This window comes from Balearica regulorum, chromosome 22, assembly GCF_011004875.1.
Source record: "Balearica regulorum gibbericeps isolate bBalReg1 chromosome 22, bBalReg1.pri, whole genome shotgun sequence".
Lineage (NCBI taxonomy): Eukaryota > Metazoa > Chordata > Aves > Gruiformes > Gruidae > Balearica > Balearica regulorum.
In genome coordinates, this window is record NC_046205.1 from 8,283,284 (window position 1) to 8,297,762 (window position 14,479).

The 14,479-nt window shown below is 48.2% G+C and overlaps 1 protein-coding gene across 9 annotated transcripts in view; it reads left to right on the plus strand.

Moving 5' to 3' along the window:
- Positions 1-11,053, plus strand: part of GRHL3 (grainyhead like transcription factor 3) — a 126,179-nt gene extending 115,126 nt beyond the window's left edge. For all 9 annotated transcript variants that reach the window (XM_075773793.1, XM_075773794.1, XM_075773800.1 and 6 more), the window contains 8 exons: positions 1,023-1,181; positions 1,765-1,843; positions 2,246-2,379; positions 3,261-3,295; positions 4,011-4,099; positions 4,244-4,329; positions 5,800-5,864; positions 10,158-11,053. In XM_075773793.1, the coding sequence (XP_075629908.1) occupies positions 1,023-1,181; positions 1,765-1,843; positions 2,246-2,379; positions 3,261-3,295; positions 4,011-4,099; positions 4,244-4,329; positions 5,800-5,864; positions 10,158-10,272 (762 nt within the window). In that variant the 3' untranslated portion in view covers positions 10,273-11,053. The remainder of the gene's footprint in view (positions 1-1,022; positions 1,182-1,764; positions 1,844-2,245; positions 2,380-3,260; positions 3,296-4,010; positions 4,100-4,243; positions 4,330-5,799; positions 5,865-10,157) is intronic.
- The last annotated feature ends 3,426 nt before the right edge of the window (positions 11,054-14,479 follow it).

Genomic DNA, 14,479 nt, shown 5'->3' on the forward strand with positions numbered 1-14,479 from the left:
TCTCTCTGAAGAGCTTGGGAAAACTCTGGTTTGCTTTGGGATCTCAATAAACCTTTCTTTTAGCCCAAAGGCGACCTTGGTCTTTTACAAACCAAGAGGTTAACAAATGTCTTCAAGGTGAAGTTGTCAGAAATGGAAATATGTCAGGTATGTGGCAAGCCCTCAGGGACACCTCAGCAAAACTGGATTTAACTCTTAGCAGAAGGTCTGTACATGCACTGGCCTGGGGCAGGTAAAGGTGAGACTTCAGAGAGCTGCGAGGACTGGGAGCTGGACAAGAGGGGTCAGGTATTTGCATCATCTGTAGCACCTGTACTTCTCTTCGTGCAATTAAACTTCATGCCACAGTTAAGTGGTTTTCTATATATAGGTACTGACTAGATCTGACATTAGGTTTCAGGACTGAAATCCTCAGACAAAGCCCTGCTGGAGAGAGCTGTGGGAGCTTCTCCAGCTGCAAATCTGTCCCTAGAGTCCAGGGGAAATTTCGAGGTCACACAAATGAGTTTGTAATTTGGAGATACAATGTGGATTAGGTTTGTGCTCAGCTTTTCTGCAAAAGTTTCCACTGAAGGTAACTCCATCCCAGTGATAAAGGAGAGCAATGTGTGATGAATATTTACTTAACTAGCAGCAATGATTTGTAATTCCTGAAGCTGTAGTCTAGCCCTCCTCCCTTCCTGCAGGGCATTGCTGTCTGAGGGTCCCTTGTTCAAATGAGAGATCAGAAATATCAGCAAGAACATCCCCAGGCAGCCTTTGCCTCTGGTCTGACGCTTGCCTGAGCTGGTGGGAGTGGATAGCCTAAGTGTTAATGAAGAGATGGAGAGCTGCAGTAGGTGTGGAAGGACTTGTGGTTGTGATCAGGTGGGAAACCAACAATTCACATCCCTGGCTGATGCTGGGAGGGTTGGAAGGATGTCTCAGTAGCTGCTTTTGTTCCTACCCACTGCTCTCATTGCTGTTTGAGAATAAAGTTTTCAGCACCAACAAATTGTACCAATCTCTGTTCCTATTTTCAGGTATTTATTGGGGTGAATTGCCTGAGCACAGACTTCTCCTCCCAGAAAGGAGTGAAAGGTGTCCCGCTCAACCTTCAGATAGACACTTACGACTACGGCAACGGAACCAGCCAGCTGGTGCACCGCGCCGTCTGCCAGATCAAAATATTCTGCGATAAGGTAGAATATTGCTTTTCCACCAGGTTGTCCAAGAGGAATTTTAAACTGGTGGCCAGTGACTCCAGGAGAAAAAACCAGAAAGGTTGTGAGAGCCTAGACAAGCCTAGAGGTCAGGGCTGAGGAATAGAGATGGTTAGTCCCCTCAGCTGAGACGGGACAGCAGAGATGTGTCTGCACTGCTAAGGCCTTAGTAGAATCGGGTCATTAGAAAGTTTTCACCATATCAGACCTAAATGGGATTGTGTGTCATAATAAACTCTATTTTTGACAAGTTTTTAAATAGCAGAAGAGATGAGAATCTCTTTAGAGGTTCTTCCCCAGCGTCAGATATCTTCCCATGGAAAAATTTCTCACAGCTGTTTTTGTCAGCATTTTTCATTTTTAAAAGCAAATTTTATTTTTGTTTTTTAATTTATAAGTATCAGAAAGTTCTGGATGGCCTGTAGAAGGTCTCTGAGATGAGCATTTTTGAAAAAGATTGCCTTTACCTCAATGTGCTTACGTCCCAGAGATGGCCAGTAAACCCTCTTTTGCCAATGTTAGAACTGTGAATGCCCTAACTTTTGCCTTATCTTCCCCACAGGGAGCAGAGAGGAAAATGCGGGATGATGAAAGGAAACAGTTCAGAAGGAAAGGAAAATGCCTGGACTCCAATAACAATGGTCAGTGCTAGTGTTTGTTACCCGATCCGAAGTGTGTTGAAATCCATGTAGGCTTGTCCGTTAACTTCCATAAGATCTGGCCCTGGGTATTTCCAAGCCTGATGAAGTCAGCACCATTCAGAAATGACTCGTCAGTCAGGTCCTTGCCTGGTCTTCTACCAAGACTCTTGAAGCCCTTTATTAATACTAACCAGCCTTCCTGAATTGTCTTGGGGTCTTGGCAGGGAGCTGTCTCTAGGGGAGGGAGCACTGGGCAAGCCATGTAGGTCCGGTTCTGCAGGGTCCCGTCTTTTTTCTAATATTTCTGTTGGGACACCTTGGGCAGGCACTTTCCCCTCTCTGCATGTAGTTGCCTCTTAAACTGCCATCTGAACTGAGATGAAATAGACTTTCCATTTGTAGGTCTGAAAGGCTGTTTGCTCTCTGGCTTCAGAGGGAATGAAATCACGTTCCTGAGGCCAGAGACTGACCTCGAAACCCAGCCAGTCCTGTTTATCCCCAACGTCCATTTTTCAAACCTGCAGAGGTGTGGCACGGTAAGTCCCTTCAAAAAACAACGAACCTTTTGCCCTCATCTGTCACCCCCATCATTTCCAAACTGATCAGCCCCCCCGATGTGACATGTGTTATGTAAAAAGCAAAACCAAACCACAGTTCTGTGGAAATGTGGTGAACTTGAAGACGTAGCTGTCAGGAGTGGCCTAGATAGTCATGCAACAGTGATGGGCAAGATAACCTTTCCAGGTTCCTCCCAGCCAGATATTCCTATGGTTCACAGGTATCATCTGCAGCTTCCACAGAGCACTGGAGTGGTAGCAAAAATATCAGCCGAAAGTAAGCTATAGAAAAATGTGACCATATCAGTCCCTGCATATGTGGGATATCTCTCACTTGTCCTCTGCCCTGCTCTATCCCCTTGAGCTTGAGGAAACCTAAACCTAACATCCTTCAGAACTCATCAGTGTTCCCTCAAGAAACAACTGTCTCAGTTTGTCAAAAAGGGGGAGAAGCCGTCTGTGACAATTCTGTAGCATTCTACTGTGGTAGCTGCTGTACCGATGCATCAGCGTCAAAAACAGGGACTGGAAGAATCTGTTTTACAACCAAAGAACCCACTGAGAAACTCGGTCCTTGATCCCAAGCAGGTTATGAGATTTGATCTGCTTTTGGGTCTAGCTAGTGGTGTGTTCAGGTCTCTTCTAGACGGAGGAGGAGAATCTAGATAGGTTCTTTATAGCAGGTTTCATTTAATCTAAGAAATACATACAGATGTTTGGGTTTAATTGCGTAGGAAAAATGATGGACTCGGAGGAGGGAAATCATGTTTAAAATGTGCCCATATTCCCTTGCCCCAGCTTCATTGGCACACAGTGATACTGGGCAAACTAAAAGATCGATGTTTCCTTTCCATTTCAAGGTGCTCCCTCCTGCTGTTCCCAACTCTGCAAACAGGTAAGGATGCAGCAGTTTGTATTTCCCATCCATCAGCTGCTCTGTTTCTTTGGGTATCTTATGGCTGTTTGATATCCATAGGCAGCATATACCTACAGGTGCAAAGTAACACAGCACAGTGTCTCCCTGAAGCCCTTGAGTGTCAAAATACGTGTTAAACTTTGGTGTAGAATGGACTTGATGCAGAAACGCAGGTACTTTTCTTTCCCTACCAGTGAGCCGCTCCAACATGAGTCTGGTCCCTGACTGTCCTGCTGTTCTTATTGAGACAATGTTGGAAAGAGGGAACGAAAAGATCACAGAACTGTCACTGAAGGGTTCAAGTAACCAGAGGCAGATACTGCTGTAAAATAAACTGGAATGAAGTAGAAATCACACTTGTAATGTGTCTAGAGTGTGGAGAACCAGCATTTACCCTGGGCTTGATCCACTGTCTAGTGATATCAGTAGAGAAACAATGACATGAAGGTGCAAAAGGCTTTTGTTTATGATGTGATACCAAAACCACTCCCTGCACTCACTGATTTCCCTGTGTGCGTTAGGCAGGAAGTTGCAACTCTGGCAGACACTCTGCTGCCATACTTACAGAACTGATATTTAATTGCTGGATGTTTGTTGAAGTAATTGATTGTTCAATCAAAAGTTCGATAGCTGGAATTGTTTTGTTTGCTGCTATTGTTCTGTCCTCTTGAGACTATTGTATTCCTGTCCTTAGGCTGCCCTTAAAACGGAGTGGTGCCTCATTCACAGATGAGTTTGACCCGATACCTCCAAAGCAAACCAAGGAAGAAGATCCTCTGAGAGGTAACCCCTGGGATGGGGACTCTTCTTGAATGTAGTGTCTCATTTGATTCAAGTAACCTTGAATCTTGAATTACATGAGGCCACATCACTCTGAGAGCATGACGTAAGGAGCCCTGATTCAGCGCTGTGCTTTATCTCTTTCAGTCTTGTTGTATGTGCGGAGGGAGTCAGAGGAAGTGTTTGATGCTCTCATGTTGAAGACACCAGATCTCCAGGGCCTCAGGACAGCTGTAAGTCTTATCAAAAAACTGTGGCACATGAACAAACTGCAGACAAAAGGGCAACGGTACTTGTTATATAGGAAGCTGAATATAAGACTGCTTAGATCTCATGTCGTCTTTCTCTTGAGAATGGAAATGGAAATTGTGAGGAGCAGGTGCATTCTAACCACAGCTCTTGGCATGGGCTGTGTGTTGTTAGTGCTGCAGGGGGGAAGAACACTCCTCATGGCAAGATGTTTTGTTCAGATCATAATATAAGTCTTCTCTTGTGACAATACATTCATATTTTCAATTGTAGAACACCCTTTCCATTCTCAAGGCTGTAGATGTGCAATCTGAAGCCAATTCTGGCCTCATGCTGGAATTCCCTGTGTTGTGTTTGAGGCGGGCACAGACATATTTCTGTGATGATTATCAGCAGCACCTCTGATAACCCACCTCTCTTTGGAGATTGCTGGGAAGGAAACAAACAATAAACCTTCCAGGTTTGGGGTCGCTTTATGGCTGTATTTTAAGCTCTGTTGGTTTTACAAACTTTTAAAAATAGAGAGTTTGAAAAATGTCAGCACAGAGGATTCTTTGCCATCTTCTCTCTCCCCCGTCCCTCACCACAAAGAGTAAAAAACCTCTACAGAAAATGCTTGTGAAAAAGTTACAAAACTCCTGTCATCCTAAGACCGTAACTATACTTGCCTAGGGCAGGTCTGCTGGAAGGCTTTGCAGATCAGGTAAAACCTAAGCAAAAACTGCAGCTGGATGCACCCATAGCAGACACAAACCCTTTCTGTAGTTTCTCTCACCTTTTGGTGCATCAGCAAAGGCAAAGCTCAGCACTCTCTGTGCCCAACAGGTCGAAGCGTCAAGCCCCCAACAGGCCAGGGAACGAGAGAAAGAAAATGAAGATTATTCTCCAAGGTTCCTGGCCTGGTGGTAGCCGTGAGAAAGAAAAATGTGTTGGGTTTGCGTGGCAAGGTTTTGGTAGCGGGGGGGCGGGCTACAGGGGTGGCTTCTGTGAGAAGCTGCCTGAAGCTTCCCCTGTGTCTGATAGAGCCAATGCCAGCCGGCTCCAAGACGGACCCGCCGCTGGCCAAGGCCACGCCAATCAGCGCCTCTGTGATAACATATTTACGAAGGAAAAAAACAGTTAGAGAGCTTTTGCAGCCGGAGAGAGGAGTGAGAAGATGTAAGAAACTCTGCAGACACCAAGGTCAGTGCAGAAGGAGGGGGAGGAGGTGCTCCAGGCGCCGGAGCAGAGATCCCCCTGCAGCCTGTGGTGAAGACCTGCTGCCCATCTGCCCACTGCAAGACACAGACACGTTCACATTGTCCTGTTCAGATCCTTGCTTTGGCCTTTTTTCTTGAGTAAAAGGGAGGGGGAATCCTTCACTGCTGAATCCCCCTGGCTCAGTGTTATCTTTGATGTTTATCATTGGAATTCCATTTTACAAGTACAAAGAATTGCCATGTTTTCTCTCACAGATTTCAGAAAAATATGGGCTTCCTGAAGAAAGCATTTATAAAGTCTACAAAAAATGCAAAAGAGGGTAAGCTAATCTCTCATCTGCTTTTATGCTGTACCTCTAAAACCCCATTCTCTTTGGTACCCTGCCATAGGCTGAAATAGCTTTTTAACAAGATAATAAAAAGCACAGCCATGTGAGTCTGCTATTTGGAGCATATAAAACTTGGATCTTTCTGGGCTTTAAAGATCTGGGATAATGCTTGTTTGTATTATATTTGTTTGGAGTGCAAAGTCTCCCAAGGAAAGGAAGTTGGATGAAGGAGGAATTGTTTGGGTAGTTTAATGGGTGTTCCTTTGTGTCCAGTCTAAAAGCCTGAGGTTATAGACAACTTATCTTACCGCCATCAGAGAGGGAGAAATGTTTGCATCTCCAAACCAAGTGCCTAAATGTTCCTGGCTCAGAAAGAGACAGTACTGGCTGAATAAGAGCATGGGCTACTGGAGTGGAAAAGAAGGGAGATCTGAAAGGGCTGGTCTGGTCCCAGCCTTGCCATCCCATCCCCAGACCAGGGAGGTCAACAGGAACCTTCACACTCATTTGGGAGGTCCGTCACCACCCCGAAGGGTCAGACCCTTTGGGGCACCCCCGGTATGGAAATGCAGGTCTCACTTGAGACAGTTGGGTGCTGCTGGGAGACAAGTGTAGCTCTACAGGGGGTGACAGCTCAGGTTGGCAGGAAATGTGAAATGGCTTCTCAAGTGATTTCAACATTGTATTTATTAGTGACTGATCTGTGTGGATCTCCCCCATGGCTAAGAAGGAATGGGCTGAGGACCAGCCGCTGAGTCTTCTGTGGAGGGCGGTGGTTTTGATGTGGAGCCAAGTGCCACTTTCAGAAATGTTTTTTGGACTGAAGAACTTGCTCTGAGTCGTCTCCATCTCTTGCAGTGAGTTCTCCCCTCAGCTGATGGAAGGGGAACGACTCATAAACTCCCAAGCTTATTTTCATAAAGCTAAATCCAGAGCCCTTCTTGCAGAGTGAGCAAGCAAGATATAATCAGGCTTTGCAAGCAACAGTGACTGCCTGGGAGATGAACTCATTGTTGTTGCTGGCCCTGGTCCAGAGTTTGAGCATGGGGAGAGACAGGCAGAAAGGCAAGGCTGATACCAGGCCCATGTTACGCAGCCCCGCTGTTCTCACTAGCACAGGCCCCCAGAGAGGTCGTCTGCATAACAGAACATGGGAACAGAGGCCTTGGAGCTGAGGGTTAGTCCAAAGCTCTGCTGCTGCATTTGCTTTCTGGTAACAGTGAGATGAGAAAGTCCTAAAGCTCCTCAGATAGGATCTTCCAACTCATTTGGTGTCACCATAACATGATCCCCATGGGACTTCACCTGTTTGCTTCAAGGGGAACAGAGTAAGGTGAGGCTTGGAGGGGGAGAGGCAGTGGGCTCTCCTCCATGCTGTGGTGTGGGGTCACTGAACTGGGAAGCTGTTACAACCCCCTCACCTCTAAATCCACAGCTGTCCAACCTTTCCCCATTTAGGAGGGATTTTAGATATGGTCCTAATTTTAAGGTGATGGATGGGCCATAGGGAGGTATCCGAAGTTGTCAGAGGGCACTTTCACCTGTTCCTGAACTCAGGGCCCTCAGTGCTATTGGGTGCTGCTCATCCACTAGCCCCAGAAATGCAAATTTTCTCCCCAAAGAAAATGAGCAACACAGGCACAAGAGAGGGGTTGTCCTGTACCCCTTCAGTCAGAGAGTGCCTGAAGTGTCAGAACAGTGTCAGAACAACTGCCAAGGATGGGGGGGGGGGTGTGTCAGTTTTTTATTACAGCTTTAGGACTGAGCCAAAACTCGGGTGTGTCAGCTGTGGTGGTGGCTTGTGCTGTGGCCATCACAGGTCATCAGACCATCACGATGGCAGCTCCTCTGAACCAGCTGACTGTGAGCATCTGCCACAAGGGAGATCCAAGCACTGATGAGTTTGCAGGTGGACCAGGAAATGGCACTGCGTCAGGGGAGAGGCCACCTATGCTTTGTTTTGCTTTGGCTTTGTTCATTACGTGATCTGATAAGAGTAAATGTTGTTTAATAATGATTGGGAGGGAAAATAGGCAGACGTCCTTTCCATCTCTTCCCCAAAATGGACGACCAGAGAGGTATCTAATGAAAAGGCAACGCCTGGAAATTAAACAAAAAATAAACTTGACACCTAGTTTAACGAAAGCTGGACATTCCTGATGCCATAGGTTATTGCTGAAGTGGGGTGGACATACAAGATTTTCTCCAGTCTATCAGATGGCAGGGTCAGACACTGTTTCCTGCTCCCCCAGATTTAATTTTCCTTTGAACAATTTTATCCTGTTGCTCCACCCTAAACAATCCTCTCTTGGTAATTACAGCTTGAGGGTCATATCTCCATCTAGTGTAAAGTAGTGAAGCTCAGTGGTACTACCTGGATTTACAGCAGGTGAGGACCTATTGTCAGCCATGGGCCGCCTCAGTGTGATGAGCTCACGCACATGAACTTAGTCTCAGGGTGACTCAAGAGCAATAATAACTAATTTCATATCTTGGTGAGGTTTGGTCTGGAAAAACAATACAGGGCTCAGATTCCTAATCAACACTCCCTTGAATCTTTTGTGGTTGAGAAATCAGATGGAAGCAGGGTAGCAAGAGGTGACTTCTCTGGCTTCCTGCGCTGTGATAGTCAGAGATAACTGGGGCAGGTCTGCTGCAAGGCTTTTTGTGAGAATCCACCCTTGGGTGTCCACGCCGCCTCTCTGGGGAGGGCTGGACTCCCTGGACTTGGGGCTCTGGGCCCCAAGAGCCAAGAGCCAGAGTGGCAGCCCCAGCGCCACTCCTGTCTGGTGCCAGGAGGTGAGATGCAGCCGTGATGGTTACGATCTGACCCTGGATGGTGTTGGACCCCGTGTCTCAGCCCCTGCCACATTGAGTGGGATGCCCTTCCCCAGCTGTGCTGTGACAGAATTAATAGCCTGTTGGTGAAGCGTTTTGTGTCTGCTGAAGGGGAGCGTGGTGTTGAGCCCGGGGACAAAGCTCACACCAGAACAGATTGGACATGGGGACAGAGCTCCCACCCTCACCTCTGAAATTTGGGCATGCTGGGCTAGGGCTGTGATGAGCCTGCCCGTACGTGCTGCGCTCCCATGGGCAGGACAGTCGCTGCAACCCAGTGTGGTGTGCTGACCTCCAAGGCATTCCCTGGAGGGACAGCGGGGCCCATGTTTGTGCTTGTTCAACTGTTAGATTTGTTAGATGCTCAGCCTTTTCTTTTTCTTGTTTTTAATCTTGGCTTGTGGAGCATTGCACAATTAATGCTATTGCCCCATTAATGACCCCAGCAGGAACCTGGAGGGGATGTGCTTTCTGCAAAGAAAGATAATTTGTTCTCTTTGTTTCCTCCAAACAGTTACAAATTTCACATCTGATTTATGGGAACAGAGCGGGGTGATGCAAAGCTGCCCCATTACTGCCTCTACAATAACGAGGGGCTCTTGTCTGGCACAGAACCACAGCCTCAGGTTTAAATCAGCTGTTGAGATGTTTCCTTCTCCCCATGTCTCCGTGTAATTGATTCCAGGTCAGCAAAGCTATGTGATCTGCGCCAGGGTTGGAGGAGCGCCCTTGAGCACAGGCAGGAATTTGCCACTGGCTGGAGCAGCTGGCTGCTTACGCTCAGCCTGCTCGTGTGTGTTCCTCACAGAAAGGGCTCCCAGGCAGTTCTCAGGGCACGTCTGCATGGGAGGTTGTCCTGGATAGGAGGAGTGAATCCTATTCCAAACTGCTTCCATCTACTCCTAAAGCAGTCACAGCTTGTTCAGAATAATGCACCCCTAAAAGCACCCAGGCAAGAAGCGAGGAGTGAGCAATTCTGCTCTAAATTCACACCCTGCCGTAATCCAGATTAATTTGCCTGTGTAGCAAATGCTGGGCCTAGGCATGTTGAGGGTAGAATTGCGAAAAGCTCCGCAGGATGTTTTTTGGTGTTGTATCGTGGCTTTAATTTGAGGGGCCGAGCCACTCAAACTGGGTAAGGGGGAAGCTGTGGTGCTTTCTTGTGCCTCCCAGAGCAGCCTGGCAGCGGCCAACCCGCCTGGCTGGCAGGCAGCGAAGAGCACGGCTGCGATAACACAACTGATCAGTAACAGGGCAGTAAAGGCAATTGTTAATGGGAATTTTGTGTGGAGACATTTTGGAGAGGGCCGCCCCTGTGCCACGAGGCTTTGTCAGTGATGTTATCCCCAGTCCATGGCTGGTATGCAGTAATGTCCATCCCTCCCGACCACTCCGCAAACCCTTTCATGTGCTGCATCTGACCCAGCTGTTCACCCTCTCCTGTAGGATCCTAGTGAATATGGACAACAACATCATCCAGCACTACAGCAACCACATGGCCTTTCTCCTGGACATGGTGGAAGCGGAGGACAAGTTCCAGATCATCCTCAAGGAGCTATAAAGAGCCATAGGCAGCACTTACTGGGACTTCTCTCAAGCCCGGCAAGTTTGATGCAACAGAACTCAGCCTAGTGCCTCAACTTGTTGCCATTACTTGAATACACTGCCTCTGGGGAGGGCCTCAGCCTCATGGTTCCGGGCTGGAGACTGCTTGGAAGCTCTGTTATCGATGTGAACATGGAACTTCTCTCTGTTGAGTTTATTATTATTATTATTATTTTTTAATTTTATTTTATTTTATTCCCTCCTGGCAATGGGCCTGACCTTCTGTTTCACAGCTGGGAATATGAAGGTACACTAACATGGCTGTCAGAGCCTGGCAAGAGGCCAGGGACTGCCTCTGCTCGCGGTTTGCCTTGGCCTGTGACTGATCCGACCCTGGGCTGTGGCTTTCCCCCAGTCCACCAGTCGTGCAGAATCTTCAAACCATTTCCAGCGGGGCTGAGCCCAGCTCCGAGCTTCTCTCTGTCCACAGAGACTCTCACAGGTGCATTTGGAACTCACTGCTGAACGGACACTGCCTGCTCCCATGGCCCCCACCTGCTGTATCTCTTGTAAATACCATGAAGGCCTCCATAGCCCTTGTTTATACATTTCTGATATATTGTTCCTTTTATATTTTATATATGTATAAATATGCATTATTTTATATTTGACTCAGTACGGTGACATAGAGCATTTCAAACACAGGCTGCTTCACATTTCTCCGTGAACTCCTTTTGTAACTGTGTTGTTGGTTTTGTTGTTTTGGATATTCCATAGTAATAAAGGTTCAAAAATGGAAAACGAACTGTTTTCACCCAGCTCTGCAGCTTGGAGTTGGGGAGGGCCGGGCAGGAGCCAGGCCGGGAGGTGATCTCAGAGGCACAGAAAGGACCCAGGGTTGGTTTTGCACTGCACAAGGAGTTTGTCTGTCTGAGCTGTCTGTCTGAGAAGGGGTGAGAAACAGCAAGCACTGCCGATCTGCTTGCCTCTGCAGCTATTGCTCCCACCTCTTCCTAAACCCTCCCCTTCTGCAGGCTGGGCTCTGTTGTGGTTCTCTGCCAGCTGGAGCAGACGTGCTGTCACAGTGCTGCGGGCAGGCGGAGGTTACTGAGCAGTTCTACGCACATCCCTTTGATGGAGGGATTACGTTACACAGATTTGGTAAAATTTTGCGCAAGTCAGAAAGCAGTGCCCTGGTTTACTTCTGCTCATGGGAGGAGCAGCTCAGCCTCTGTTTTGTCACAGAGGCAGTGTTACCTTCTGTCACGTGCTGCACTGTTTAAGCTCCCCACATGTGCTACCTCTCAGCCACTAATTCTTTGCCCCTGTGCTAAAATTGTCTGCAGCTGCTTCCCAGTTAGGTAAAAAACCACCAAGGGCAGCCAGGCAGGGACTTTCTTCCTCCCTCATTTTCATCCTCTGCTTTTCCTGTCCCTGTCAGAGAGATGCCACTGAGTCCTGTGACTGGGGAAGAGTGAGCAGCTCTACTCCCCCTGGGAAGGGGGTTTGAAATGCTGAAACACATTGTGCTGGTGAATTTTGGATTACTTAAGTGTTGTTATCATGATGAGGAGGGCCTCTAAGATGAGACTCCAATAACTTTTGAAGGCTTATCAACCTTTAAAGATCTCTCCCAGCAATCTGCACTCCCTCATCTTCATATCATAAATTCCTCCTTTAGCAGGATTTCTCTGATTCAGTGTTAGTTCTGCAAGGCCGTGCCTACAGTCTTGCTGTAGCAGAATTTTGGCTCCAGTTAAAAACAGGCACACCAAGACTCCACCAACGCTCGACGTCAATGGCCGTGAAACCTACAGATTCCCTCATCACCCTGATGCGTCAGGTGGGCACAGGGGCTCTGCTCTTCTTGGGGAGACCTCTGCAGCAGGACTCCACGCATGTGGCTCATCCCGGGGAGGGTGAACTGATCCTGCCTGACCACGTAGACAAGCACTAGCTGCTAAGGTAAGAACAGAGGTTTCCCACTGCCGGTGGGAGAGGGAGCATCTGGCCCCCTCCAGGCAGTACGCCCCAGACAAGGCAGTAGGTGGTTCAGAGGAAGCACCGTGTCCTCCGCGCTGCCCAAGAGGCCCGGACACAAGGAATCGGTACCAACAGCAGATGGACGGAGCTGGGAGTACCCCGATGGCTCGTATCGGGTGTCTGCACAGTGCTAGTGCTCTCCCCCATGAACTGCCATTGCCCTGGCAGCAGCTGGGGCTTTGGGGAAACCCCCTGGTAGCAGAGGCAGCGTGCTCTGCCCTGCAGTACAGATCTGGGATGGCTGCAGGCAACTGAGGGGGGGATGTGTGTGCACGCAATGTTAGGGGCTCTTGGTGACCTCTCGTCCCTCAGTTGTTTTAAAGGTCTGATTTTGGGGGTGACTTCCTACCAGCCTAAACACAGCTCTACCCATCTGATGTTCTTCTCAGTTACACTAGTCTAACTCCATTGGTCCTAGTAGTGTTACTCCTAATTTACAACAGCGAAAATCATGTCACTGGTAACTTTAGGTTCCCAGCAGAACAGTGATGAATTTTGCTGGATTTTACAGTGGTCCTGTCACACCAGCTACAAACCCATCCTAAGTTTTGCAGGGTGAGAACTGCCCTGGCTGGAGTGACGCACGTCTGCATGGCACAAACAACTTCCCCCCACTTTCCCATCTTTTCAGGTACTTCTTCTGTGTGGGTTCAGGGTAATCCTGACTTTGTCAGGTTTTAAATCATGGTAACTCCACCATGTGCAGGGAAATACCAGTTGATTCACGCCAGTGTAAGAGCAGACAGAGTCACCGCCCCCTGCCACCCCTGCCCAGGGTGGGTGTTTTGCTGACTGGCTCAGTATCGTTCATCCCTTCCAGCAAAGGCGAGTTGCTGTAGAGATTGCGTAAAGCAGAGCTCCCAAATATGCGAAAGCATTCTTGACTCTTTGCCCGGAGCCCACCAGTTCCTTTTGAAGATTAAGATACAAGTGATGAAGGCGATTCACCTCTGAGTGAACAAAGGTCATGTGAAAGTATGAACCCAGTTGTGTTTTGCAAAGGGCTCGCCCTGACAAATGATAGCAGTTTCCTCTGGAGCGGTGTCTGCTCTGCACAGTCGGCAGCTAGTTTGTGCTGACTCCAGTCAGAAATGCTCAACTGGCCTGTAAAATGTACCTGGAGGAGGGCCCACACCATGGAGGTGTGATGTGTGTTCTGCTGCATGGCAAACCCAGCATCCATCCTCTGAGCCAGCAAGCGGCAGAGGTTCGGGACTTGCCCACGCTTACCTTCTCACGTATTCCTACTGCGATAGGAAAGGACTCCCCACCAGGGTAATGTCTCCCGTGGGCGTGCTCAGTCTCCAGCACCTCTTTTCTCTTTGGTTTATCAGATCAAAGCACAAGAGAAGGGGTTTTTTTGCACTAATTGTAGTAATTATTCAACATCTGCAAAACTTTCTATCAATCTTAGCTAATGATCATCTTTCAATATACAATACCAAGTACCGCTAATTAGCTGCTGAACTATCAGCCAGCCAACTGTGGCAGGCTGAGGACGGGACGGCTTACTGTGAGCTAGCATCTGCTTTGCAGAGCTTGGCAGAAGTCCTGTTGGAGGAACCCTGCTTTGGCATCTGGGTTCTGCTGCTCTGGGCGCCTCTTCCCATGTGCTCTGTCTGGGTGAACAAGCACTTGCAATGACAGAGATACATAAAAAAAGAGAAACATAGCAGCATGTGAGCTGAGTTGTGCAAGAGCTCTGGTATCCACAGCACTGGGTGGAGGGCTCTGCTCTTCGCTTCTGCAAATAACACCCAGTTTCTGTGTCTTTATTCATGCTTATTCATTCCTTGCATCATCAACCAAGCAGCTGAGGATCTTGGGGTGCGTGGTGTGGTTCTTCATCGCTATAAAGGGAAAACCAGCACCCTGTGTTCTGTTGGGACACCCACACGTTGTGTTTGGAGATGGCCTGGCGCCATGTTGGGTATCGGAGAGGATCAGACAGAGGAAAATGAAACCCTGCCTGCACCTTTCTCGCTGTGTGCAAAGCTCTAATGCAGTCAGTGGGGATCCCTTCTGCTCTGCTTTCTCACCTGGTTCCTTGGAGTTTGTGTAACTAAACTTCTGATTGATGAGACTGGTATTAAAACCCCCAGCCTGTGTGAACATCCTGGTCTTTTCAGCTGCAAAGTGCCCTTGGCCATAGAATTATAGTGCTACCACTGGGTGTGCAC